This window comes from Dipodomys merriami, unplaced genomic scaffold (genome assembly GCF_024711535.1).
Source record: "Dipodomys merriami isolate MVZ:Mamm:240054 unplaced genomic scaffold, mDipMer1.0.p SCAF_28, whole genome shotgun sequence".
Classification (NCBI taxonomy): Eukaryota; Metazoa; Chordata; class Mammalia; order Rodentia; family Heteromyidae; genus Dipodomys; species Dipodomys merriami.
In genome coordinates this window covers 13,651,357-13,679,029 of record NW_027204270.1, presented here as the reverse complement: position 1 = coordinate 13,679,029, position 27,673 = coordinate 13,651,357, and the positions used below count along the sequence as shown (strand labels likewise).

The 27,673-nt window shown below is 49.4% G+C and overlaps 1 protein-coding gene across 3 annotated transcripts in view; it reads left to right on the top strand.

Moving 5' to 3' along the window:
- The window catches only part of Nipal3 (NIPA like domain containing 3), a 40,164-nt gene extending 13,651 nt beyond the window's left edge, over window positions 1-26,513 (top strand). For all 3 annotated transcript variants that reach the window (XM_070037622.1, XM_070037623.1, XM_070037624.1), the window contains exons 4-12: window positions 1,295-1,466; window positions 2,725-2,784; window positions 5,707-5,852; window positions 7,390-7,486; window positions 11,109-11,244; window positions 14,571-14,659; window positions 16,071-16,134; window positions 18,863-18,957; window positions 22,931-26,513. In XM_070037622.1, the coding sequence (XP_069893723.1) occupies window positions 1,295-1,466; window positions 2,725-2,784; window positions 5,707-5,852; window positions 7,390-7,486; window positions 11,109-11,244; window positions 14,571-14,659; window positions 16,071-16,134; window positions 18,863-18,957; window positions 22,931-23,127 (1,056 nt within the window). In that variant the 3' untranslated portion in view covers window positions 23,128-26,513. The remainder of the gene's footprint in view (window positions 1-1,294; window positions 1,467-2,724; window positions 2,785-5,706; window positions 5,853-7,389; window positions 7,487-11,108; window positions 11,245-14,570; window positions 14,660-16,070; window positions 16,135-18,862; window positions 18,958-22,930) is intronic.
- Window positions 26,514-27,673: the final 1,160 nt, after the last annotated feature.

Below are 27,673 nucleotides of genomic sequence, written 5' to 3'. Positions count from 1 at the left end.
GCCCAAGATACAGCCAGGAGCCAGAGTGCACCACAGCATGTGATGTGCATTAGAAAAGCTGGGCGTGGTGGTTCACAGCTGTAACCCCTCCAACTCGGAGCCTGAGGTAGGTGTAGGAGTATGAGTTCAAGGCCAGTCTGCACTACATAGTGAGACCCTCTCTAAGGAAAGAAGGGGAGGGAGAGAGGCAGGTAGGGAGGAAACAAAGGGAGGGAGGGAAGAATGGAGGGGCAGAAGGAGGAAAAGAAAAAGGGTAGAGCTGTGGCTCTAAGTAGTAGCACATTCGTGTTGGGCAAAAGAGCTCAGAGACAGTGCCCAGGTTCTGAGTTCAAGTCCCACAACTGGAAATTTTAAGAAAGAAGGAGGAGGAGGAGGAGGAGGAGGAGGAGGAGGAGGAGGAGGAGGAGGAGGAGGAGGAAAGAAGGAAGAAGAAGAAGCTGCTGTGGCTGCTGCTGGGCTATTTGGAGGACAGCCGACTTGAACAAGCAGCTGTTCCTCCTCTGAGTGAGAACTCTAACAACATTTGCAAGGCTTCCCAGCATTATTTTTTTTTTTTTTTTTGCCAGTCCTGGGGCTTGAACTCTGGGCCTGGGTGCTGTCCCTGAGCTTTTGTGCTCAAGGCTTGCGCTCTACCACTTGGGCTACAGCTCCATTTCCAGCTTTCTTTGATAGTTTTAGTGGAGATAAGAGTCTCATAGACTTTGCTGGCTTTGAACCATGATCCTCAGATCTCAGCCTCCTTAGTAGCTGGGATTACAGGCATGAGCCACCAGCGCCCAACTTCCCGAAGTATTTTTTTTGGGGGGGTCCGGTCGTGGGGCCTGAACTCTGGGCCTGGGCACTGTCCCTCAGCTCTTCAGCTCAAGGCTAGTGCTCTACCACTTGAGCCACAGCGCCACTTCCAGCTTTTTTTCTTTTTGCTTATGTGGTGCTGAGGAATCGAACCCAGGGCCTCAGGCATGCAAGGCGAGCGCTCTACCACTGGGCCAACTTCCCTGCCCACCCAAAGTATTTTTAATGATCCTACATTAGTCATGCCAGAGGGGCTTCATTGTAAGTTCCCCCACAGAACCCAGGTATCCTGATCAACCTCCCACTCCATCCACTCTCCTCCGCTCTTAGAGCAATTTCAACAGGTTTCTACAGCAGATAAACCAGTCTGAGCCCACACGTCCTCGTTCACCCCCTCTTCATTAGCAAATTATTTTTAAAACCGGGGTGTTGACAGGGTACATTCATCACCGAGTTATTTTCTCAGAGCGTGGGCAAATCAAATTTCTTCTCGGCCTTCTAGAAATACTGCCACATCCGCCTGGCAGGCTGCAAGGATCCTCGCGCCTACTTCAAGACCAAGACATGGTGGCTCGGCCTGATCCTCATGCTGCTGGGCGAGCTGGGTGTGTTTGCCTCCTACGCCTTCGCCCCGCTCTCGCTCATCGTGCCCCTCAGTGCCGTCTCCGTGATAGGTAAGTCCTGGCCATCCTGCCCTTAGGCCGCCCCTTCTGTGTGAGGCCTTCCAGAACCTTCTCTCACTGAACAGAAGGTTTTTGCTTTGGCAATCAGCTAGCCTCATACAAAGAACTTTGCACCACACCAGCCTGCGCTGAGCCCTTACAGATCTGCGTCCTTCCAGCCCTTCCAGAAACCTGTCTAGGGAGAGACCAGTCCTCTCCCCACCCCCATTTTCCAGATGAGGAAACAGGCACAGAGAGGTAGAGTTATTTTCCCCTAGATCACACAGGGGCTGGCCCTCTGGTTCCAGACTTGGGTGAAAGCCAGAAAACTTACAAGATTTCTATTCCTTTCTCCCACCCCTTGGCCACTCACTGGCCACCTGTGACCCTTCCGTGAACATACCAGATGTTTCACTATAGTTCTAGTTCATGTTGAGTGCTGGCTGTATGCCAGTAGTTTGCTCCTGGGAGTCAGAGAAGTAGTTGTTTTCAGTGGTGTCTCAAAGAAGTTTTCAGTGTCTCTCAAAAAAGAGAGACAGAAGAAAAAGAGGAGTCTGAGGCGTGGCGTAAGTGGTAGAGTGCTTGTGTAGCCAGGGCAAGTCCCAGAGGTCCTGTCTAGCACTGCCAAGAAGACGGATTGGGAGGAGGAGGAGGAAGAAAGCATGGAGAGAGGGAAAGGAGGAAAGGGTATAGTATTTGTAGTGCTTGCTGGTTTATGTGGCGAATCAGTTGTCTGTTACTTGCTGTGTGTCAGTAAGCCAGAGCAGCTGGATGCAGCACATTCCCACATAGACTAGAGACTTGAGGCGCAGAGGAGGCGAGGCCTGGCCAGTTTAACCAGCCCTGCATGACACTTGGAGGAGCACACTTGTGAATGGGGAAGAAGTCAGGAAGAGAAAACCATGGCTGGGTGTTTGAGTGGAAGGCGCTAGAGCCCTTGACTTCAACAGCCCTGGGTTCAAATCTTACCTTTCCAGCCCAGCTAAACAATTAGGGATGGGTCCTTCACCTCTTTTCAGCCTCAGTGTCCCCATCTGTCAAATAGGACTAACTAGAAGCCACTTCCAAGGGTGGATGTCCCCGAAGTAATGGTGTAATTGCACCTGCCACACCACTGGTGTTCAGCCCACAGTGCTCAGTGGGCTGGAGAGAGGGGTTAGGAAGCATCCAGCCAGTCTGCATTGGAGGGGGGGGGACCCCAGGAGTGTGGGTGGGTGGGGGAGGCAGCTCAGACAACAACCTCACTTCTCTGCTCTCTGCTTTGTTTCAGCAAGCGCCATCATAGGAATCATATTCATCAAGGAAAAATGGAAGCCTAGGGACTTCCTGAGTAAGTCCAGGCCCATGACCCCAGTCTTCATTTTCTGCCCCTGCTTTTTTATTTGTTATAAAATCATTTCAGGGCTGGTTATGTGGTTTGGTGGTAGAGTGCTTGCCTAGCATGCATGAAGCCCTGGGTTCAATTCCTCAGTACCACATAAACAGAAAAAGCCAGAAGTGGCGCTGTGGCTTAAGTGGTAGAGCGCTAGCTTTCAGTAAAAGAAGCTCAGGGACAGGGCCCAGGCTGTGAGTTCAAGACCCAGGACTGTCAAAAAAAGAAAAAAGAAAAAAATCTCATGCTAGGTATCGGTGGCTCACACCTGTGATCCTACCTACTCAGGAGGCTGAGATCTAAGGATCGTGGTTCAAATCTAGCCTGGGCAGAAAAGTCCCCATGAGACTGTTATCTCCAATTAACCACTCAAAAACTGAAAATGGCTCTGTGGCTCAAAGTAGTAGATGACTGGCCTTGAGCACAAAGAGGCTCAGGGACAGCACCCAGGCCCTGAATTCCAGCACCATGCCTGACAGAAAACCCCCCAGCTCATCCCAAATGAGAGATGCAACCAGACTTTCTACTCTACTGAAGGGAGTGTGCGGCGAACGCCTTCTCGACCAGCGAGGAAGAACGACCACCACACCAGGAGTCTTCTCAGATCACGCTTTATTGGAGAGCCTTGTTACTTGTAGGAGAGCTTGAGCGCAAGAGAGCGTGCACCCAAAGCATGGCCGCTTATATAGGGAATAGGAACACAGGTCGTTCTATCATTGGTCGTCTGCCTTTCACCGTCACCAGGTGCCACGGGATTGGCTGGGGACTCTACGTGGCTCGCGCATGCGCAAAGCCCAGGACCCGCTGTCCCGCCAAGCACTGTCTAATATGGACCTCAAAGCTGCAAGGGAGTGGGCGGCGCCTTGTAATGGCGTTCGCCCCGGCTCCCTGCAGTTCCCCTTTTTTGTTTTTGGCAACAGGTAAGAGTAGAGGTTGGGCCTCTGTCTAAAACATTAATGAGAGGACCTTGCACTGGCCTTCGCCTGAGGGGCGCCTTCCCCAGTGATGACCAGGCCCGTCCGATGCCTTTTTTGCAGAGGTGGGATCTTGGGCATCAACCCACTTGCAACCCAGCATGCTCTTCTTGAGGAGATGGTCCTCCTCAAGTGCAGTGCACTTGCCTCGCACCCTGTCCCAAATTGCAAATTGCATACCTGTCCCGGTGCAATGGGATCCCCTGATCCCTCGGGGTGCTAAGGCTATGCAGGATGGTAAGGCTTAATTGCCTCTGAGGGCCGACAGCCAGATCTGGGATGAGGATCCACTCTCCAAAGCGGCTAATGCTTGCGAGATAACAACCTTGTCCCTTCTGGTTTGGGCTCGAAGGCGACAGACCAACCATCGGCAGACCACGCATCCTCCCAGGCAGCAGGCTAAAAACATTCCGACTCCCACCCGCTCTTTGAAAAAGGACACCGCAGAGGCCCAGTCAGTAAATTGTAACAGCCCACAGCATCATTGGTTTAGCTATCACAGGGATTGCTATTAGCACTGTTGCTAACAGCAGGAAGATCAGCTGCATCAGGAGATGAGTGGATGGCATCTTCATTTTGCGGGTCTTCTTTTTCAAGAGGGGGTTCTTCTGCAGTCTCCACCAGCCTGGTCAGTCTCATTGGCACCCAGTGAGGTACTTCTTGACTCGACGTCTCCTCTCCACGTGTTGAGTTCTGGCTCCTGTTCAGCCTCTCGCGCGGGTCCGGTTTCGGCACCACTTGCGGCGAACGCCTTCTCGACCAGCGAGGAAGAACGACCACCACACCAGGAGTCTTCTCAGATCACGCTTTATTGGAGAGCCTTGTTACTTGTAGGAGAGCTTGAGCGCAAGAGAGCGTGCACCCAAAGCATGGCCGCTTATATAGGGAATAGGAACACGGGTCGTTCTATCATTGGTCGTCTGCCTTTCACCGTCACCAGGTGCCACGGGATTGGCTGGGGACTCTACGTGGCTCGCGCATGCGCAAAGCCCAGGACCCGCCGTCCCGCCAAGCACTGTCTAATATGGACCTCAAAGCTGCAAGGGAGTGGGCGGCGCCTTGTAATGGCGTTCGCCCCGGCTCCCTGCAGGAGTGGAGATTGGAAAGCTGCCAAACCCAACCTGCACACACCCCATGACCCAGGAAACACAGTGCCAGGTAACGCACACAGCAACATTATAGCCCAAGACTGGTAGCCCTTCAGATGCCTGCCAATGGCAGAATGTGTAAATTGTGTCATAGTCACACAGAGCCACAGTTCAGTAGTGGAGTTGAATAAGCTAGCTCGACACACAACAAAGAGGCACCCCACAAACACACTGACTATGAACATGGACCCCATTTATATAAAGGACAAAACCATCAGAAAGGTTGAAGTTAAGGCCGCTTCAGGCTGGGCTGTACTCTGAGATTGGAAAGGGTACAAGTGAGGAATTCAGTCTCTTCTTTCCTGATGGATACGCTTATACCTATATGTGTTGACCCACGTCACTTTGTGAGAATTCAATGAGCACTTTTTGTACACATGTCGTACTTCTTTAAAGGTTATCAAACGCCGGGCATTGGTGGCTCATGCTGTAATCTTAGCTACTGGGAAGCTGAGATCTGAGGGTCATGGTTCAAAGCCAGCCTGGGCAGGAAAGTCCTTGAGACTCTTGTCTCCAATAAATGATCTAAAAAAGCTGGAAGTGGAGCTATAGCTCAAGTAGTAGAATGCTAATCTTGAGCAAAAAGCTCAGGGACAGCGCCCAGGCCCTGAGTTCAACCCCCCAGGACCAGCAAAAAGCAAAACAAAAACCAAGCGCTTGGTATTGGTGTACTGCACAAGTGCACGCCACTCTTCCCCTGCCAGGTGCCCCGTGCTTTGCCCCTGCGTGGTCCTCTGACCACCCCTTCTTCCCTGCAGGACGCTATGTTTTGTCCTTCGTGGGCTGTGGCTTGGCGATCGTGGGCACCTACCTGCTGGTGACATTCGCACCCAACAGCCATGAGAAGATGACAGGCGAGAATATCACGAGGCACCTCGTGAGCTGGCCTTTTCTCCTGTACATGGTAAGAGATGGCTCCAACCTTCTCCCCTGGAGCTGTGTACCAGCACAAATAAAAAGAAGGACAAAAGGCAGGGAGGGGAGGGGAGGAGACAGGAGGGGAGGGGAGGGGAGGGGAGGGGAGGGGAGGGGAAAGGAAGAAGAAATTGCATCTGATGATAACTAGATGAAATATGTGTTCCCTGGAACAAAGCCCAGGAGAAACAGGGAAATGAAACAGCTGTGTTTTGGTCTGTAATTACCAGGGATTTTAAAACTCTTTCTCCTCAAAATGCCCATTCATGCTTCTGAGTTGGTAGGGACTCGGAGCCCACAATCAGCTTTCCACCTTGGTGCCACGGCACTGCCCAGGGCAGTGCTGATAAGCCTTTTAAGCAGTAGAAAGGACACATTGTTGGTATAGGGGGTGGGGAAGGTTCCCAAAGCAGCTTGTAGTCCTCTCCTAGTGAGCTTCTGCAGCATGGCCTACTGGGAAGGTGTGTGGGCCCTGGAGCCAGGTTCAAATCCTGCTACCATGGGATTGTGGCTGCCACTACATCACCAAATTACTGTGCTTATGTAATGAGTTTAACAAAGGTAAAATGCATAGCACGCATGAGGCATGGCCTACATTAGTTCATTCAGTGTAAGCCTGGACTATAGTCCTGTAGTCACAAAGGAAGTAGCCAAGGACTAGACTATCCCAGCTAGTTTAGAGGTAAATCCAGGGTCACTGTGGTTCTCCAAACCATTGTACATCATCATCAGCATCACCATCATCATCATCATTAGAGATTGGGTTTGTTATTAGCCCACATTGCCCTTGAACTCTTTTTTTTTTTTTTTTTTTTTTTTTGGGTCCAGTCGTGGGGCCTGAACTCTGTGCCTGGGCGCTATCCCTCACCTCTTCAGCTCAAGGTTAGCACTCTACCACTTGAGCCACAGCGCCACTTCCAGCTTTTTTCTTTTTGCTTATGTGGTGCTGAGGAATCGAACCCAGGGCCTCAGGCATGCAAGGCAAGCGCTCTACCACTGAGCTACCTTCCCAGCCCTGCCCTTGAACTCTTAATCCTCCTGCCTCAGCCTCCACCACAACATGCTGGGATTACAGGCATGTGCAATCACACCCAGCAATTGCCTTCCTCTTTCTACTATAAAGTGGGCACACCTAAGCTTGGCTGGAGAGGGGCTGTGAGTGTATTTTTGACCAATTTACTCTGTGAGCAACTGTCGTTGAAACCCTTCCCCCCTCCCCAGTCTCAGGGGGACACCTGGGGAGCAGTGAAGGGGGACTGTCCTAGCCATCTGAGTCAGAAGGTTTGCCCCATCCCTACCCCCAGCTCTAGGAAAGTTGGACAGGGAACCCTTCTGTGCCAGGGCAGATTCTCTCAGCTCACCCTCTCTCCAGCCTATCTCTGCCATTCACTGGGAAAGGCCAGGTGCTCCAGTGGATGCTGATGCTAATGCCCCCCCCCCCCAGCCCTGGTGCCCCGCCCTCCCCAGCAGCCCCGCCTCCTCCCTGGGGCACCCATCAACCAGCCCTTGCTGCACTCTGTGTCTAGCTGGTGGAGATCGTGCTGTTCTGCCTGCTCCTGTACTTCTACAAGGAGAAGAATGCCAACAACATCATTGTGATTCTCCTCTTGGTGGCCTTACTTGGTAAGCAGGGAACTGGCCAGTGGGGTTTAAAGACAGAAGCTGTTCAAGGCCAACCTGGGGGCCGGGAGAGGAGGGGAAGGGTCACTCAGCAGGGGTTCCTGATGAGAGGAGGCTGCTGCCACAAATTCCAGTATTTTTTCTCAAAAAAAAAAACAAAAACAAGAATTGCCAAGCACCAGTGGCTCATGCCTGTAAGCCTAGCTACTCAGGAGGCTGAGATCTGAGGATTGCAGTTCAAAGCCAGCTCAGGCAGGAAAGTCTGTGAGACTCTTATTTTTTTTTTTTTGCGGGGGGGGGGGGGGGGGGGGCGGTCCAATCGTGGGGCCTGAACTCGGCCTGGGTGCTGTCCCTCAGCTCTTCAGCTCAAGGCTAGTGCTCTACCACTTGAGTCACAGCGCCACTTCCGGCTTTTTTCTTTTTTGCTTATGTGATGCTGAGGAATCGAACCCAGAGCCTCAGGCATGCAAGGCAAGAGCTCTACCACTGAGCCACCTTCCCAGCCCTAGTCCATGAGACTCTTATCTCAAGTTAACCACCAGAAAACTGGAAGTGGCACTGTGGTTCAAGTAGTAAAGTACTAGCCTTGAGCTGAAAAGCTCAGGGACAGTGCCCAAGCCCAGAGTTCAAGCCCCATGGCGACAAAAAACAATACCCCAAGAACTGCAGTCACTGGTGAGTGAGGTGGACATGCCCCCACATCTTCCAGAACCTCCATTCTGAAAGGAGGAGTGGCACGTACAGGACGTGTTAGTGGGAGCCTAGCAACCACAGGAAGGGAAGAGCAGAACAAGGAGGCGAGGTCAGAGGTCATCTCAGAGATGTGAGCAGAGCTAGCAAGCATGCCGTACAGTGCAGCATCCCAGAGTCCAAGGCTAGTAGATTTACATTCTCTTTCTCCTTCTCTACCCTTTTCTTATTTGGTTATTTATTCATTCATTTATTTATTTTTGGTACCAGTCCTGGGGCTTACGCTCAGGGCCTGGGCACTGTCTAAGCTTTTTTTGCTCAAGGCTAGCATTCTACCACTCGACTCACAGCTCCTATTCTGACTTTTTTTGGTGTTTAATTGGAGATAAGAGTCTCACTGACGTTTCTGCCTGGGCTGGCTTTGGATCGCAGTCCTCAGATCTCAGCCTCCTGAGGAATTAGGACTCGAGGTTTCTTCTTTCCTTTGAGGAGGATGGGTTCTTTGGAGGTGATGGTCAGTTTGAAGGAAGGACACACTGCTGCCCGGCACTCCATGAGCCAGATAGGCTTGGGGTCCCCCGCGCTGCCTCCTGCTCACTCCATTCTCCTCCCTGGGCTCTGTCTCTTTAAGCCACATCATACTCACCTTAAAAACAGCAGGCCAGCAGAGGAGCAAGGGGCCAAGGGAGATGAGCTGCAGTACCCAGTATGAGTCTTCCATCTTCCCCTTGCTCCCTGCCCCACACCCTGTAAACCACTCAGATGCCTGTCACGGCTGACAGGCTCATACTATTTTAATTTACTTTTTTATTTTATTTTTTTGTCAGTTGTGGGGCTTGAACTCTGGGCCTGGGCACTGTCCCTGCGCTCTTCAGCTCAAGGCGAGTACTCGACCGCTTGAGCCACAGCGCCACTTCCGGTTTTCTAATGGTTTATTGGAGATAAGAGTCTCATGGACTTTCCTGCCCAGGCTGGCTTTGAACCATGATCCTCAGATCTCAGCCTCCTCAGTAGCTAGGATTACAGATGTGAGCCACCGGCACCCGGCTTTAATTTACTTTTAAAAATAGCTTTATTGAGGTAAAACTTAGGTGCCATAGACAAATCAGTGAGTTTTGGTATATTCACAGAGCTATGCAGCCATCATCCCAATCTAATTTTAGAACATTTTTGTCACCCCAGAAATAAACACTGTGCCCAATGATAGCTCCTCCGCAGGCCTCCTTCCTCCCAGACCCACTCATGGAGTGCCTTTAGATTTGCCTTTTTGAACATCTTACAAAAATGGAATGGATCAACTTCTCTCCCAGAGTATAATGTTCTTAAACCTGAGAGACTTATTCAGAGTGGTCGGAAGAACCTGTGGCCTGAAGCACCTTCTTCTTCTTCTTCTTTTTATTTATTTATTTATTTTTTGGTCGGTCATGGGTCTTGAACTCTGGGCCTGGGCACTGTCCCTCAGCTCTTTAGCTCAAGGCCAGCGCTCTACCACTTGAGCCACAGCGCCACTTCTGGTTTTCTGATGGTTTATTGGAGATAGGAGACTTTCCTGCCCAGGCTGGCTTTGAACCGTGATCCTCAGATCTCAGCCTCCTGAGTAGCTAGGATTACAGGCGTGAGCCAGCAGCACCAGCTTCTGAAGCAGCTTCTTCTGAGTAGGAAGGTCAGCAGGTGCTGAGGCTGTGGGCCCGTCCCCTTCCATGCATGGGACAGCCTGTGATGTGGGTCAGGCTGGGGCTGGAAACTGTAGTGTAATGGCCTCAGGTCCCAGAAGGTGCTGCTCAGGGGGCTGCTCGCAGGAGTGGGAAGCAAAGCAGTGTGACCTCAGGGAGGGACTTTTGTGTGTGTGTGTGTATGTGTGTGTGTGTGTGTGTGTGTGTGTGTGTGTGTGTGTGTACATATGTATATGTGTGTGTATATATATATATGTACACACACATATATATATATGTACATATATACACACACACACACACAATTGGGGTCACTTCATTTAGCTCCTGCTTGGCAGAGATATGATTGGTGCAGGTGGAAGCCATTTCTGTCCCATGGCAAAGCCAGGTCTCCATGTAGAGTGAGCAAGGTCATCCACTGCATGTGTGGGGGAAAAAGCCTCAAAATTTGTATCATTGTTCTTCCCCTTTGAAATTACACTTCCAGGCCATCTTTCTCAAGTCCATGTGTCACATGACCACCCTTTAGAAATAAATAAGTCCATGTATGTATGAGTGTATCCATAGGGATATGCTGCAAAAACACTGGAGACCTCTTGGAGTTAAGAAGTATTCTCAGAGCCGTGTACCCATGGCTCATGCCTGTAATCCCAGCTACTCAGGAGGCTGAGATCTGAGGATAGCAGTTCAAAGCCAGCCAAAAACTCAGTAAGACTCTTCTCTCCAATAACCACCAAAAAGCTAAAAGCGAAACTGTGACTCATGGTAGAGTGCCAACCCTGAACGAAAAAGTCAAATGAGAACAAAAGGCCCTGAGTGCTAGCTCCCATACAAAACAACCAAAATATTTTCAAAACTGTATGTATGCAAGCATTACCAAGCACCAGCTCCCGACTTCACACACCATGTGGTTTTGCAATGATTGCCATGAGGCTGTGTTCAAAAGAAGTCCCCCTTGTCCATCCAAAGATTCTTGTGGCCTCCACCAGCGCCTGGGTTTGTTAAGCACACACCTGCACTTAGCGCACTTAGCGCCCACTTGTGGTGGCGTTTACAAGTGACAAGCTTTCCTGCCTTCTTGGTCTGCACAGGGAACTGGTCATCACTGAAAAGGTACAGTGTCGTCCCTCTGTGTAAATCCCCAGGCTGGCTATGCCAAGGTTTCCTCCCATCTGACACCAGCTTCCTCAGGATAAACCAACTCTCAGGGCCTGTCTCCCTGCCTTTCCCTGGGGTTGCTTATACCTGTGTGCCATCTGTAGGCTCCATGACGGTGGTGACGGTGAAGGCTGTGGCTGGGATGCTGGTCCTGTCCATTCAAGGGAACCTGCAGCTCGACTACCCCATCTTCTACGTGATGTTTGTGTGCATGGTGGCCACCGCCGTCTACCAAGCCGCGTGAGTTCCAGATCCTTTCCCTGTGGGACTCAGGTCTGTCCCATTCCCTGGGCCTGATTCTGGTTGCTTGTGAAGTGGCAGAGAAGGAAAAACAGGCAGGGTTTGGCATCCAGGGTGGGGAGAGGAGTAGCCAGGGGCTGGGCTGCTTCAAAATCAAGGTCCCAATGGATTTCACCCCCCCCCCACCAGCTTCAAAATGTGAGTATTGCCAGGCATCTGTGGCTCACGCCTGTAATCCTAGCTACTCAGGAGGCTGAGATCCGAGAATCATGGATCAAAGGCAGCCAAGGCAAGAAAGTCCGTGAGACTCTTATCTCCAATTAACCAACAGAAAACCAGAAGTGGCACTGTGGCTTAAGTGATAGAGTACTCACCTTGAGTTGAAGAATTGAGGGACAGCGCACAAGCCCAGAGTTCAAGCCCCATGACCCACATACACAAAAAAAATGTGAGCATTGGGCAGGTGCCAGTAGTTCACGTGTGCAATCTTAGCTGCTCAAGAGGCTGAAATCTGAGGATCGTGGTTTGAAGCCGACTTGGATAGGGAAGTCCAAGAGACCCTTATCTCCAATTAACCAGTAAAAAGCTAGAAATGGAGGTATGGATCAAATGGGAGAGCACCAGCCTTTAGCAAAAAAGCTAAGGGGCTACCCTGAATTCAAGCCCTTGTACTGGGGTGGGAAGGGAATAAAAGTGAGAGTTGTATGCTCAGGGGTAGCCTTCCTTCCTCGTGTCTCTCAGGGGACATCTGTCCAGCTCGGTGGCTTCTACAGCTTTGCCCTCTGAGAGGCACTTGCTTATCTACTCACGAAATCTCCCCCGAATCTCCCCATCAGAAGAGTGCATGCTTGCTTCTCTCTCTAAGCAAGATTGGAGAGTAAAACAAGCTGACCCGAGGGCAGGACCTGTGTGTACTCACAGCTGAGCCCAGCACCTGGCTGAGGGGCAGGAAGACAGCAGCCCTTCTAGGAATAGTGCAGGTGGCAGCCTGCATAGGTACAAAGGACTTGGATGGGGTGTGAGGCTAAGCCAGCCTGGAAGGTCGGGCTTGGCTCAGCATCCAGCATCCTTGGGGGTTGGAGGCTCTGGGCTGAAGTTCCTCGAGGGGCTCATCTGTACATCCAGTCCCCATAGCACCCTGTGGAGGAAGAGGACATCGTCCCCATAGTTGCATATGGGGAACTGAGCCAGAGGCTGAGGCTGGGAAGTGGCAGAGCTGAGAGCTGAACCCAGGTGCTGGCTCCTGGCCACGCCCCCTCCCCGGCTGCTCAGCCTCCCTACTCAGCTCTCCTGAGAGTCACAGGAGACTCGCGCAGCCCAGCATGGCTCTTGTGATGATGGTTTGTCACAACTTGCGGCAGTCAGGGACAAGACAGTAATGGACACCAGATGGAGGAATTGAGGTTTGAGGCACCAGGGGCCTGACGTCTTCCAGCAGCCTCAGGTGGCCTGTGTCTACTTTACAACGTATTTATTGAGTAGGATACAAGGGCGTACATGCCTAGTGAGGTCACATGTCCTTGAAGTCAACAAGCACTAATCATGTGGTATATGCCCACTCAAGTGATGAATAACTTATCTTCAGAAGCAGGTGTAAGCAGTAAATGACTTAACAAGTAGCATAGATTTTTGTCTGTCCACAAGTTCCCAGAAAATTTGGTGTGGAAATTCCCTTCAAGCCAGGACTGGTTGACCTTTTTGGGAAACTCTCAGCGTTCTAAGAGTTTATGTTGGGAGAGGCCTCCCATCCTCCCAATCCTTTTGGGTCTCACAGCTCAGCTTTGGAGGCGCTCACAGTAGTTGTTATCACTGCTCTGTGGACTGGTTTTTTGTTGTTGTTGTTGTTTTGTTTTGTTTTTTGGCTCTGTGTATGCCAGTCCTGAGACTTGAATTCAGGACCTCGTGCCTTCGCTTGGCGTTTTCACTCAAGGCTGGTGCTTTACCACTTGGGCCATAGCTCTCCTTCTAGCTTTTTACTGGTTAATTGGAGATCTCATAGACTTTTCTTCCTCTTTCTTTTTCTTTCTCACAGACTTTTCTTCCTGTACTGGCTTCAAACCATAATCCTCAGCTCTCGGCCTCCTGAGTAGCTAGGATCACGGGTATGGGCCACCAGTACCCAACTTCCTGTTGACTATTATTCTTTTTAGTACTGGGACAAAATTGCAGACATACTTGGGAGCCCCTGCCAAGTACACACTTCTGTGTAGAGTTCTGGGTTCACTCAGGAGACCAGGGGGCCTGCTATCTCCTAGAAACTTCTCATCTCCCAATCATCCATCCTCGGCTCACAGGGCTCTGGTCTCTGTCCTCAAAAGAGACTTGTGGTCCTGCAGCTGGGGGCACAATAAATCCATAAAGAGACAAAGTGAGCAGCTATGAAGTATCAAGCTGAATGCCACCTGGAGAAGGGCAAAGAATCTGTTCCCAAATTAAGGTAGTTTCCATCATGCCTGCAGAGATTAGAAATTATTTTCATCTTCTTTTTCCTTTTTTTGTCAGTCATGGGGCTTGAACTCTGGGCCTGGGCGCTGATCCTCAGTTCTTCACCTCAAAGTAAGCATTCTACCACTTGAGCCACAGCACCACTCCCTGTTTTTTAGACGTTCCTGCCCAGGCTGGCTTTGAACCGAGATCCTTAGATCTCAGCCTCCTGAGTAGCTAGGATTATAGGCGTGAGCTGCTGGTGCCCAGCTTTCTTTTTCCAATTTTTTTTTTTAGGGGTCCGGTCGTGGGGCCTGAACTCTGGGCCTGGGCACTGTCCCTCAGCTCTTCAGCTCAAGGCTAGCGCTCTACCACTTGAGCCACAGCGCCACTTCTGGCTTTTTTCTTTTTGCTTATGTGGTGCTGAGGAATCGAACCCAGGGCCTCATGCATGCAAGGCAAGTGCTGTACCGCTGAGCCACCTTCCCAGCCCCATCTTTTTCCAATTTTTATTGCAGTGATCACATTGTTTTTTAATTAGGCAGATCATGTTTTAAGGAAGTAATCACAGTGGTGGGCCAAGTAGAAGTAAGAGAATGTCTGGGTTGTGAGCCAGACCCAGGAGTGGCTGTATTTAGTGGGCTGAGGGTACAGGGAGAGGAGAAGAGCATTCAGGGGGGTCAGAGCCATGTGATTGAAGGCAGGTGTGGGGAGGTCAGGTGGAACCCAGACTTCAGGTGCTCAGTACCCTGTAAACAAGACAAAAACGTCTTATAAAACCAGGGACCGCCTTTGTGCCTCCACTTCACACTGCAAACCAAGCCCATCCTTGTGGCTTTCCCCTCAGCCTTCTGCTGTCCCCACAGTCCATTGACCTGAGCACTGTGTGTTGCATGTTGCAGGTTTCTAAGTCAAGCCTCACAGATCTATGACTCTTCCCTGATTGCCAGCGTGGGCTACATCCTGTCCACCACCGTGGCCATCACAGCCGGTAAGGGTGGCAGGTCACTGGATTTCCGTCTTCTGCCTTAGCAGTAGGACCTTGTGCCCCAGGTGAGGGGTGGGGTCTGCCTCTGTCCTTTGGCCCATTCTACTGCCTGGTTCTGCTGGTGATTCATGGAGAGGATGCAGGACTTAAGGCCTGAGAGATTTGGGCTTGCTTCCCAGCACTGGTGCATACTAGCTGTGTGGCTCTGGGAAAGCTACTTCACCTCTTTGAGCCTTGATTCCACATTCCTAAGACGGGAGTAATAACTGGCGATGTGTACAATCCAAATGTCCCCTGCTTTATACGGTTTCTGGATCCTGGGCAAAGTTTCTCCAGCAATTTTGGTCATTATCTGCTAGCTCCACAGCCTCTACTGGCCGAATGACCACGAGTCATTCTATGTCATTTTTCTACATAGAAAGTACCTGAAGCACGAGCCACTTGCAGGTGCTCAGTAGGTGATCAGTGGTAGTCAGTCCCCAGTCTTCTACCCCACCCCAAGAGTGTTGATTTTTGTATTTTTTTTAAGTTTCTTTCTGAAATGACTTCAGAGGCTATAAGCACATTCATTATGTTTGTTGCATTTGGTTGTTTATTTATTTATTCCTTTGTTTATGGAAGCTCACTATGTTGCCCAGGCTAGATTTGAACTTCTAGGCTCCTGTGAGCCTCCTGTCTCAGCCTCCAGAGTAGCTGGAGCTACAGGCACCTGCCACCTTGTTTCTTAAATGACAGTGAATGAAAATCTCCTGAGTAAAGGTTTGATAAGATCCCAGGCCTCTCAAGAGGCCTGGCTTGTGACCCTGAGTGCTCAGGTGGTGGTGTTCTGTTCTTGTCCTCAGAAAGGACAACTGTGCCACATGGCCCCCCAGGGCTGTGCTGGGCGCAGCGCGAGGGCTCAAGGGGGACACTGACCCAGGCAGCTGGAAGCTAAACTAAGTCATGAACAAGAGCCTTGATCAGGAAAGAGCTAGCCGCTGGTGGCTCACTTGTAATCTTAGCTACTCTGGAGGCTGAGAACTGAGGATCACAGTTCAAAGCCATCCTGGGCAGGAAAGTCCTTGAAACTCTTTTATCTCCAGCTAACCACCCAAAAACCAGAAGTGGAGCTGTGGCTCAAAGTGGTAGTGCGCTAGCTTTGAGCAAAGGGACAGTACCCAGGCCCTGAGTTCAAGCCCCACAACTGACCGAAAGAAAGAAATAAAAAAAGATGTAGACAAGAGGAGCCCAAGGTGAGGCGTGGGAGCCTGCTGTCCCTCCAAATGGCTTTCAGTCTGTCCTTCTCATGTTCTACTGTCATAATACATTTGGTCAGTGGTTCCCTGCAGGGAAGAACGTAGCCGAAGCCTAGTGGGCCCGGCGAGCCAGTGACCCGGAAACTGCTCACCCACCTTCTCTGTTCCTTGCTGCGCAGGCGCCATCTTTTACCTGGACTTCATTGGGGAGGATGTGCTGCACATCTGCATGTTTGCCCTGGGGTGAGTCCTGCCTGCCTGCCTGGTCCTGGTGCTCGAGCCAGCTGGGGACTGGTGCGGAGAATTAATACCAGCTATTCCCCCTCCCTGTATCACCAGAGGCGGCTGGGGGGCTGTGTCCCAGAGGTACACACCGTGCTCCCACCTCGCATCGCTTTTGAGGCTTTAATCTCCTTATCATTTCTAAAACACCTCATTTAGACACACTGCCTAAGACACCATCATCTTGTAAACACTAAGAAGAGTGATTGTATCCCACATGGATGGGAGAAACCCCATTCCAATCTGCAGTGTGGTCGTGCGAGGAACAATTTGTCAGCATGAATGAAAAATTTAAAGGAGCTTCTTCTTGATCTCATCAATCCTACTTACAATCATTTGTCTTGAAAAAACATTGATGCTGCTGCATTTATGGATGAGGTTATTTATGAACCTTTAACTCAGTGGCGTACATTGACAATCAGAATCAGCCTACATAGAACACAGGATAAATCAGCTGTGAGACACCAATGTCATGAAAAATGCCATGCCACCATTTTGAAAAATGGAAGCCGGCCTGTAGATAGTGACAGAACCATGTCCAGGATACATTAAATGAGAAAAGTTACAAGCATCTTGCTAACGTGTGGCTGATGCACTCATCCAGAAATCCTACTTCTGCCTTCTTACACAAAAGAATTGAGTGTGTGCACTGACAAAAGGACTCAGACACAAGTATTTATAATAGATTTATGCATAATGGCCCAAATTTGAAGCAACCTAAGTATCAATAAAACAATGAAAAAAAATAGAATATTCAGACAATGGATTCTGTACGACAGTTAGAACTAATCAACTACTTAGGCCAGCCTGAGCTCCATGGGAAGACCTGTTTGTACAACAACAGATACCCTTATGTAAAATATACCTCATAAACCAGGTGCCAATGGCTCACACTTATAATCCTAGCTATTTAGGAGGCTGAGATCTGAGGATCATGGTTCAAAGCCAGCCTGGGCAGGAATGTCCATGAGACTCTTACCTCCAATTTACTACCAGAAAACCAGTGGTGCTGTGGTTCAAATGGTAGAGTGCTAACCTTGAGCTGAAGAGTGCAGGGACAGCACCCAGGCCTAGAGTTCAAGCCTCACAACTGAAAAAAAAAAAAAATTACCTCATAAGAATTTGAGACCAGACAAATCTAACCTGTGATGAAAAAAATCAGGTAGGTCTCCCTCCCAGTGGCCTGGCATGAGTTAGGACACAACGAGACAACTTTCTGGGGAGGTGGTTACAAATGTGGAAACACAAAGGGCTGGGAATGTGGCTTAGTGGTAAAGCGCTTGCCTAGCATGCATAAAGCCCTGGGTTCTATTCCTTAGTACCATATAAACAGAAAAGGCTGGAGTTGTGCTGTGGCTCAAATGGTAGAGTGCTAGCCTTGAGCAAAAAAGAAGCATAGGGACAGTACCCTGGCTCTGAGTTCAAGACCTAGGACTGGCACACAAAAATAGTGGAAACACGGGCTGGGAAGGTAGAGTACTTGCCTTGCATGCATGAGGCCCTGGGTTCAATCCCTCTGTACCACATAAGCAGAAAAAGCTGGAAGTGGTGCAGGGGCACAAGTGGTGAGCGCTAGCCTTGAGCTGAAGAGCTGAGGGACAGTGCCCAGGCCCAGAGTTCAGGCCCCACAACTGACAAAAAAAAAAGTGGAAATACAAGCAAAATGTATCCATCTATGCACTTAAATTTTTTACTGTGTGTGTGTGTGTGTGTGTGTGTGTGTGTTTGCCAGTCCTGACCTTTGAACTCAGGTCCTCGGCACTATCCGTGAGTTCCTTGCTCAAGGCTAATGCTTTACCACTTGAGCCACACCTCCACCTGTTTTTTTGTTTTGTTGTGTTTTAGTTTATTGGAGATAAGAGTCTCACAAACTTTTCTGCCGAGGCTGGCTTTGAACCACGATCCTCAGATCTCAGCCTCTTGCATAGCTAGGATTACAGGCATGAGCCACCAGCACCCAGCAATCTTTACATTTTTTTACATATAAATTATACCTCAGTTTTTGGATGCTTTCTTGTTTATATAAGGCAAAGGAAAACAAAAACAAAAAATAATCTGAAAGAAGGAGAACTGGATGGGGGCTTTTCAAGTTTTACTTATTTATATTTCTGCAGTGATTAAATTTATTTATTCATTTATTCATTTATTTAGCTTCTTGTATTGGGGCTTGAACTCAGGGCTTCAAACTTGTTTATCTTGCTCTACCTCTTGAGCCAGGGCTCTAGTCCAGTCTTTTGCTGGCTAATTAAGACAGGGACTCTTTTGTCCTTTTTCTGCCCAGCCTGGCTTCAAACCTTGATCCTCTAGATCTCAGCCTCCTGAATAGCTAGAATTATAGATGTGAGCCACCGTTACCTGAATTTTAAAAAAAAACAAAAACATTTTTAGTTTAAATCAAACATTTTTCAAGGTGATATTGAAAACACTGGCAGAGTAGATGTGGAAGAACTTTGAGCCCTTCACCTTAGAATTTTACTCATTCTGCTCACAGGTCTGAGGATTACAGGTGGAGTCTGTTACCCCCTAGTATCCACTGCCCGCTGGCCTCAGGTCCTACAGGGTCTCAGGGCTGCCCCAACCCTCCCCCCCTTTTGTTTTTTAACTTGTCCCTTCCCCCTGTGGCTGAAAATCCCCCTCCCTTCTTCCTGGCCTTATTTCTTTCCCTTTCTTATCCACCTCTGTATCTCAGGTGTCTCATCGCCTTCTTGGGTGTCTTCCTGATCACACGGAACAGGAAGAAGGCCATTCCATTCGAGCCCTATATTTCCATGGACGCCATGCCAGGTAATGTTAAAACCCCACATGCCCAGCTGGCGGCCCAAGTACAGTGACTGCCACTTCCAGTTGTCATGGAGACAGGGGGCGGGGCATGATGTGGGAAAGATGTGCCTCGCTGCTGTGGTGTGATCCCGTCTCTCTCCCTGTCCTTTTTCTTGTTTTTGAATCTCATTGTGCAAAAGAGGAGGCAATGGCTGAGGCACCTCGGTTGGTTTTGAGCACCTCTTGCCAGTTCCTATGTCTGTCTCAGGATCTTTTAAAGAACATCCTGGTTCACACTGGATGTGCTATAATCTCCCCAGCAGGCTGCAAATGGAAAACTCCAGTCATCTGGTACAATGGGTGAAATTCAAACAAGATAACCTCATTCCCTGATCCCACCAAGGGAGTGGGTTGTTCTAATTATCCAGGGAGTCAAGGGTTCACACTGAAGAGCACCAGCTCAGATGCTCTTAAGCCCCAACAGTGACAGTAAAAAAGTAAAGCTGTCTGCCCCAGTAAGGTGTGAGATGGAGACAGGTCCCACTAGAGAATGTCTGGCCAGCCTGCCAGGTACACGGATCACCAGGCACTGGTGGCTCACACCTGTAACCGTAGCTGCTCAGGAGGCTGAGGTGTAAAGAATCCCAGTTTGAAACCAACCCAGGTAGGAAAGTCCCTGAGACATTCATCTCCATTTAACCACCAAAAAAAAGGAAGTGGCAATGTAGTTCAAAGTGGTAGAGTGCTAGCCTTTGGACAAAGAGCTCAGGGATGGTGCCCAGGCCCTGAGCTTAAACCCTACAACAGATAGATAAGTAAATAAATAAATAGGATGCAGATCAGGAAAGACCAGCCCGGCCCCCGGCTGGGTCTGCCAAGCTCAGTTTCTACAGATCACCAGTGATTGCGCAAAATTCATCTTTATTTTAAATATGTAAGACAAAACTCTTTCCCAAAAGTAATCACTCAGTCTTCATTGATCCCATCTAAAGCTGGAAATACAAATACATGGACGATACAGTTGTGCAGGACTCAAGAGCAGCTCCCGGCTGCAGTGGCATGAGGCAAGCGTGTTCTTGGGATTGACCGAGGTGCTCTTGTATTAAATGGCCTCCAAAGTGGTAGCTTATTATCCCCTTTTTACAGTATCTCCTCCTCCTCTTGTGCTGGTAAGCTATTGTCTGTCCTTGCTGTGAGCAGCCTGCCTGACTGTAGCAGCTCCTTAAGTCTTTTCATTTGGCCCAATTTATTCAAATGCTGGATAAACCCAACACGAATGAGGCTTGGCCTAGGAGTGAAAGGGCCTGGGCTGTAGTGCATGGACATCGTCTGAACATCTAATCTGGCTGCTGAGATGCCTTTTCTGCTTACTTCCTTGTTTCTCGGCTGTGTTCCGGAGTAGATGAGGGCGCTGGATAGCTGAATTCCAGATAGGTGAGGTGTCAACTCTGTGTGTGCAAGTATGTGTACGTATATGTGCTTTTGTGTGTGTTTATCAACTGTGTGTATCTATACAAATATCTGTATATATGTCCACATATATACAGACCTGTTTTCTAGTGGCCAATAGAAGGTAACCTCAGGTAATCTTAGACACCAACATGCTGTGGCCTGTTTGTGAGTGTGGCTCTTGGTTTTCTTGTTGTACCTTTAGACCAGTGGGAAAGGACATCTAGAAATCTAGAGGCCCTGCCCTGTGGTGGTGGTGGTTGTCAGGACACTTCTGAATAAATAGGTATCCTGTACCGTGACGAGCGTGCGTGGACTTGGAGTTCAGATGACCTGGGTTCAAATCCCAGCTCTGCCACCTGCTCGCTGTGCGACCTCCCAAGGCCGCTCATCCTTATCCTAAATTGTAATTCCTTCTTTCAAGCTCTTGCACAGTGTCTGGGACCTGGTAGATGCCTGGTTAAATCTGATTGCACTTCCTTTTTGCTTAAAAAAAGAAAAACTTGGAACATTTTCAACATCGATCTGTTTGACCTGGTGCCAGGCGGCACGTGCAGAAGAAAAGCATTGGGCTCTGAGCTTAGAGCATTCTTGCAGTCCTTTTGGTTTCCCTGGTCATGCCTGAACTGACCAGTGTCTGCCTACATTGGTATCACCAGGACTGACCAGTAGCTGCTTTTCATGAGGTCTTCAGAGTTTCCAAATTCACATGCAGCATTCAGAGGTTTGCGTCGGAAGCCTTCCAAGCCTTCTTAAACACAAGCAAGAGAAAAGCAGCCTCCCCATCCATCTCCAGGAGCTGCCTGGCCCTTGCTGGCTCTGCTGCTCTCCACCTGAGTAGAGCCATTTCACAGAACCCCAGCGGCAGCCGAGGCCGCTCTGACTGGGATGGCTCGCCACACACAGGACCGTTCTGTTGTCAGGGCTCAACACAGGTCACACCTGAACATTGTCCAAGTCCCAAGAAAGATCAGCCATCCCTCACTTTGGCTTATGTGGAGATGGCTGCTGCTTTTCCAGCCTCAGCTTGAGTTCTATTGAATCTTCTAGAGAAAGACTTAAGATTCCAGGTACCAACCCACGAGGCACAAGTGGCTGATGCCTACAATCCTAGCTACTCGGAAGGCTGAGATCTAAGAATCAAGGTTCAAAGCTGGTTTGGGCAGACAAACTAGAGAGATTCATCTCCATTTAACCACCAAAATCTGGACCTGGAAGCATGGCTTAAGTGGTGGAGTGCCAGCTGTGAACAAAATAGCCCAGAAAGAACTTAAAGTCCTGAGTTCTGTCCCAGTACTGGCAAGAAAAAAGATCCAGGTACAAAAGAATCCTTGCTTTCTGACAGCATCAAACCCAAAGTATAGCCTCACCTCATTGAACCCTGTCCCACATCACAGACCAAGCCCAAATCCCATCCCAAGTCCTCCTCACACCCCTCATCATGTTCCCCATGGCTCCAAGGGCTGTATGTCATTGCAGTGACCTGTGAATCTCTGAGGAGTTTCATCTGGTTGGTTGGTTTGGAGGGAGGGTTGTTTTTGTTAGTGTTGCCAGAGATGGAGCCCAGGGCAAGTGCATGTAGGCAAGCACTCTACCACTGGGCTATGCCCCCAGCCCTTCTAGATCTCTCTTTTTTTTTTTTTTTTTTTTTTGCCAGTCCTGTGACTTGAACTTAGGGCATAGGCCCTATCCCTGACTTCATTTGTTCAATAGTGTCTACCACTTGAACCATAGCTCCACTTCCAACTTTTTGGTGGTTAATTGGGAATAAGAGTCTCACAGATTTCCATGCCCAGTGTGATTTTGAACTAATCCTTAGATCTCAGCCTTCTGAGTAGCTAAGATTTTCCAGGTATGTGCCACTAGCTCCAGCTCTGAATCTCTGTTTTCTTAACCAGAAAATGGGGATGGTGACACAAGGTTAGCTTGGGGATTGAGTGCAAGTGTGCAAAGAGGCATTCCAGTTAAGTCTACAAGCTGCAGAGTTTAAGCTTCCAGAAGTGGAGTCCTGGTACAGGCTACACTGGGTGATGTCTGCTATGTTACCCTCTGGCTGCCTCATTCTCCTCAATGATCATGGAGCAAGATCACACCTCACCCAAATGTGGACCAGGGATGTTCATGTTAAAGGTCAAGCCCTCCCTCTGAGCACATTGCTCAGGTTTCCTGACTACAAAAGTCACCTTCCTTCCTCCACAGCATAAACCTTTCAGATCCTGAGTTATTCCATAGTAAAACATTGGCATCTACCACATCCCAAAGCACAGTGCCCCTTTCATTCTACCCAGGGGTCCAAACATACATTCCCATTTCATCCTGGCTGGTCTGCGTGCCTATCTCCTGGAGATGTATCCCTGTTGCTTAGCAACTGTAAAATTTCTAGGAACTAGTTATAGATGTTCTCTTTTCAATCTGATGCATCCAGGAAATTGATAGTGCACGTGATCAGCCCCCAAGCTCTGATTGGTCCATGACAAAATAGAGGAAAGTGTAGCCTCTTGGCTCCCTTCACAGATAATGACCCATTGGGAAATGGATTTCATTTCAGGTATGCAAAGCATGCACGACAAAGGGATGACCGTCCAGCCTGACCTCAAAGCTTCTTTTTCCTATGGGGCCCTGGAAAACAACGACAGCATTTCTGAGATCTACGCTCCTGCCACACTGCCAGTCATGCAAGAAGAACATGGCTCCAGGAGCACCCCTGTTCCCTACCGGGTCCTGGAGCACACCAAGAAGGAATGAGCCATCATGAGCCCAGCTCTCCTTCCCTTGGTTTCTAACTGGCTGGGCCAGCCCAACAATAGGTCTCCCCTTTCATTCTTGACCTTCAGACTTGCCTTTCAAGTCTTAGGTTTTTCAACCAAGAACTCTGCGGAAGGAGGTCTTGGGAAATCTTTGTCCCTGGCAAAAGATGTGTTAACTTGGTCTTGGAAATTTCAAATGGGGAGAAGGAAGGCAGTCTGAAAGTGGCAGGTGTTGCAGCATCCGGCCTCAGCCGGGTTTGGGCCCTGATGGGGTTTGAAGCTGTGAGGTTGCCGAGCCTCCCAGGCTAACGGTTGCCATGGTCTTGAGAGCTGAGGCCAGGCGGAGATCCTCAACTCCAGAGGAAGACTACAGACCTCCACTGCTGCCATCTTCCTCCACTTCACATGCATGCCTGTCTCCACCTGTGTCATCCACAATCCTGTCCGTGGTATCTTCTCCCCGCCCTTTGCGTGGCACTGTGGGCCAACGCTGAGCGGGATGTGCGATCACTGGCCGCTTGGCAGTGAGCATCTGCCTCCCAGGGAAGACATGTGCAGTGTGTTTTTATTGGATCTACCCTGAAAACTAACTTGGCTCTGGCCCTGTGAGAACTACTTGATTGTTCCCCTCCCCGGAAAGAAGTTAGAAGGGAAGGATAAGAGAGGCTCCCTACAGGGAGCCAAGGCCCTTTCTATCTTGTCCATTTCTTTCTTTTTTTTTTTTTTTTTTTGAGATAGGGTCTCTCTCATGACAACCTGGAGCTCTCTGTGTAGCCTAGGTTGGCCTCAAACTTATGATCCTCCTGTCTTAGCCTCCTGAGTGCTGGTGTGGACCACCATATTTGGCTTTTCTGTCCATTCTTTACCAAAGGGTCCACAGATGCTCCGGCTGTTTGATGAGTCACATTTTCTTTTGGGAAGAGCCTGGGGTGCTTGCTTCAGAAACAGCTCACTCACTTCCCATCCTTGAGCATCCCCTTTATAAACCTACACAAACCAAACGAGCCACGGGTTCATTTTGCTGGAATCGGCGGAGATTGTCAGACTCCTCGGCTCCAACACACGGTGCCCGCGTGTGTGCCCAGCATTGTCTTCCCCTAGACTGACTGTATGTTTTGGGAGATGGCAGGTAAAGGTTTGCAAACTTTATACATACAGTTCCTCCCTCTCGGGAGTTTATTTAGAATGCAGATTTCTCACCCTAACTGTAGAGATGAGGCCTAGGAGGACAGGGATGCAGCCTAGGAATCTGCATTCTTAACTAGTAGGCATCCCAAGATCATACCCCAGTCAGAAGCCTACTAAAGGAAAAACATAGCCACCAAAACTCTAAGAGGCCCACCCACCCCTGCCAGAAAGTTAAAGTCCCCCATTCTATGTCCTCTGGATCCTCTGGGCAAGTCAAACAGCCCTATGGGACCTGTGACATTTCTCCACTCACCTCAGAGCCACGCCCCCTGCTTCCCTAGGTAGCTTGTATATACTAGGCCAGACTACAGTGTTAACAGCCCAGTGTCGGTACATCTCTCATCTTCATGCCTTGCGCTCTATACCGACTCCTTATCTGACTCCAGATCTCTGCCATCTGCTACCTGTGATGCCTACTTCCATATCTTCTCTTAACCACTTTTGTATTTTGTCCTCTGTTGCCTAAGAAGGCAATGGACAATGATTGCCCCTCTTAGGATAGGTTATCACTTATTACTGTGTGTTAAGAAATTGGAGGGTGAAACTCAAACCTACGACATAGCTCCCTAGCTCCAGGCGAAGCACAGATATCCAGAGATCTCCTGCAGGTGGGCTACCATAGGTGTGAAGTGTAAGAGTGGAGAGAAAAGGACAGCACTGGAGGTCCTGCCAAAGGCTGGGCGCTGAGCCTGTTCACAGACATTGGCAAATGTGAAGATCTGAGCAAAGCAGAGAATAGGGTGATCACATAAGTGTGTGCGTGAGTGTACACTCGTGAGCACACACACACAGCAGAGGGACCAGCATTAGGAAAGGCACCAAGATAGGACAGAAAGAGTGGTAGAAGCCAAACCACAGAGCGGCTTAAATACCTGGCAGAGTTTAAAGTGGAGTGTATAAGGCATAGGAGCCCGCATGGTTCATGCGGAAGAGATGACAGGATCAGCCCCTGTTGGAAAGGAGCTCTTCTGGAGGAAGAAATGAGTTATGAGGTGCCTCTCATGGTCAAGCTCCAAGCCTAGGATTGAATCAGGTTGTGCTGCTATTCAGCTACTCATTTCTCTAGTGATTTTTTTCCCCCTAAGACTGAAGTGAGCGGAGAGTGGGCAAAAACAAGATGAGCAGGGACATTTTAGCTGTGTCAGCCCTGGCAGCCTTCCTGGGCCCTTTCCTGGGTTGCTGTGAGCACGTGGCTTTGGCCAGCTGAGTGGGCAGCCCCGCCCTGCACTGTAACTTCAGGCATGCTGCAGATCAAGGGGACCACAGCACCCAGGAACCACCACTGGGCTAGGGCAGCTTACCTGCCTTCAGGTTGGGGACAGAGGCTTCATCCTGCAGAGCTGTACCACCAAGAGCTCGGCACAAGGCTGGGTGACAGCCTCCAAAGTGGAGGCTGGGCAGGTCTCTAGGGTGTCCAGGGAATAGCTGAGAGCTAGACCCACAGAGTTCAGACTGGCTTAATGTTCCTGGCCTTTGACCCCAGGGATACATGGAGAGTCTTAACCATGACAAGACAGCATGAGCTGTGAGGATGATGGAAGGAGAGTGTCACACACCCTGATTCTCGGCCCTCGGCCCAGGTACCCAAGCCATCTTAAATACTCCACGCAGCATAAAATGGAAAGTCTCCACCTCAGAGTCATCAGACTTCGGTTCAACTTTAATTGTTCTCTGATCTTCCACCCCAGTAGCTCTTCTTGTTTTATATCCTAGGATTCTGGGTTTTCAAATTAGAACATTAGACATTAGAATTAGTGCAGGCAGGGGCAGGGCACCAACCTCTCCCCCAACTCCCCCCCCCCCCCGGGAAGCTGCAGCCTGATGGTGCCCTCTCTTTAAGCTTTGGGCTACTCAGGGAAGAGCTCAGTGTGGAATCCGATGCTGGGTAAGGAAAGGAGGCCTGGCGTCGCCATTGCTCTCCCAACGGAATCAGCCAGCTTCAGGACCCTATGCGGATGGGCATTCTGTGGACACGGCCACCCCCAGCCTGGTAACTTGGTGAACTCCAAATCTGGTGCAGTGCAAGCTGACAGGCAAGAGTGGTTTGTGTGTTTCTCTGAAGTCACTTTAAAGCATATTCTGTGTGGATACTTCTATTTTGTGGACATCACAACTAACATGGCACGTCTTATTTTTCAAAAGTGTGTGCAAATAACGTTATGAAGTGATATTTAATTAAAGTCTATCCATGCGGTACTTGTTGAGTGTGAGTCTTCTGTCTGGCTACTGTTTTTCTAGAATACACTAGAAATACTAGCTATGGAGAACACTAGGTCTAGAGGACCATTACCTAGAACACGGCTTCTCGCGGGATTTCCTGTGGTGATAGAAATGTCCAAGGTCTGAGCTGCCTGCCATAGCAGCTCCCATATAGGCCCACACTTCAAATGTGGCCCGTGTGAGCCAGAGTCTGGATTTTTTTCATTTTAATTAAGGTTATGCTTCCACACAGAGTGAGTGGGTGTTGTATTAACTGGATATGCCTACAGGTGGCCATGATTCACCTTAGGCTGAATTGAACACTTACTTTTGTTTTTCCTGCAGTGGCTGAAAGCAGATTCTCACTATACAGCTGATGAGCTGGGTGGCAAATGTCAAGCTACTTAGCCTCTGTGTGCCTTGCCTTTGAAACAGGAATAATAGTAAATACCTAAGGGTTACTAGAGAGGTTGGATTAGCTGAGTGCACTGGCATACCTCTGTAATCCAAGCTAATGGGGAGGCAGAGATGGGATCGATCAGACTCAAGATCAGACCAGGCATAAAGTTAGTGAGCTCTCTCACAACCAGTAAATTATCACTGTAGCATGCACCTGTCATTCAGCACCTTAGGAGGCCATAGAGAGGAGGACCAAGGTCTGAGATCAGCCCTGGGCAAAAACAAGAGATATGGGGCTGGGAAGGTGGCTCAGTGGTAGAGCGCTTGCCTTGCATGGCTGAGGCCCTGGGTTCGATTCCTCAGCACCACATAAGCAAAAAGAAAAAAGCCGGAAGTGGTGCTGTGGCTCAAGTGGTAGAGCGCTAGCCTTGAGCTGAAGAGCTGAGGGACAACGCCCAGGCCCAGAGTTCAGGCCCCACAACCGGACCCAAAAAAAAAAAAAATCAAAAAGAAAAACCAAGAGATAATACCTGAAAAAGAGCTACAAGCAAAAATGGGGCTAGGACATGGATCAAGTTGTAAAACACCTGCCTAACAGTCTCAAAGTCCTGAGTTCAAACTCCAGCACCAAAAAAGAAAAACACAACAAAAATACAAAACAAAAACAGATGAGTCAGTAGATGCAAAGCTCTATAGCTATGATCAGCATCCTCCAGGACACTGTATATTGAAGCACTGGTTTCATGTTTTATTTAAAA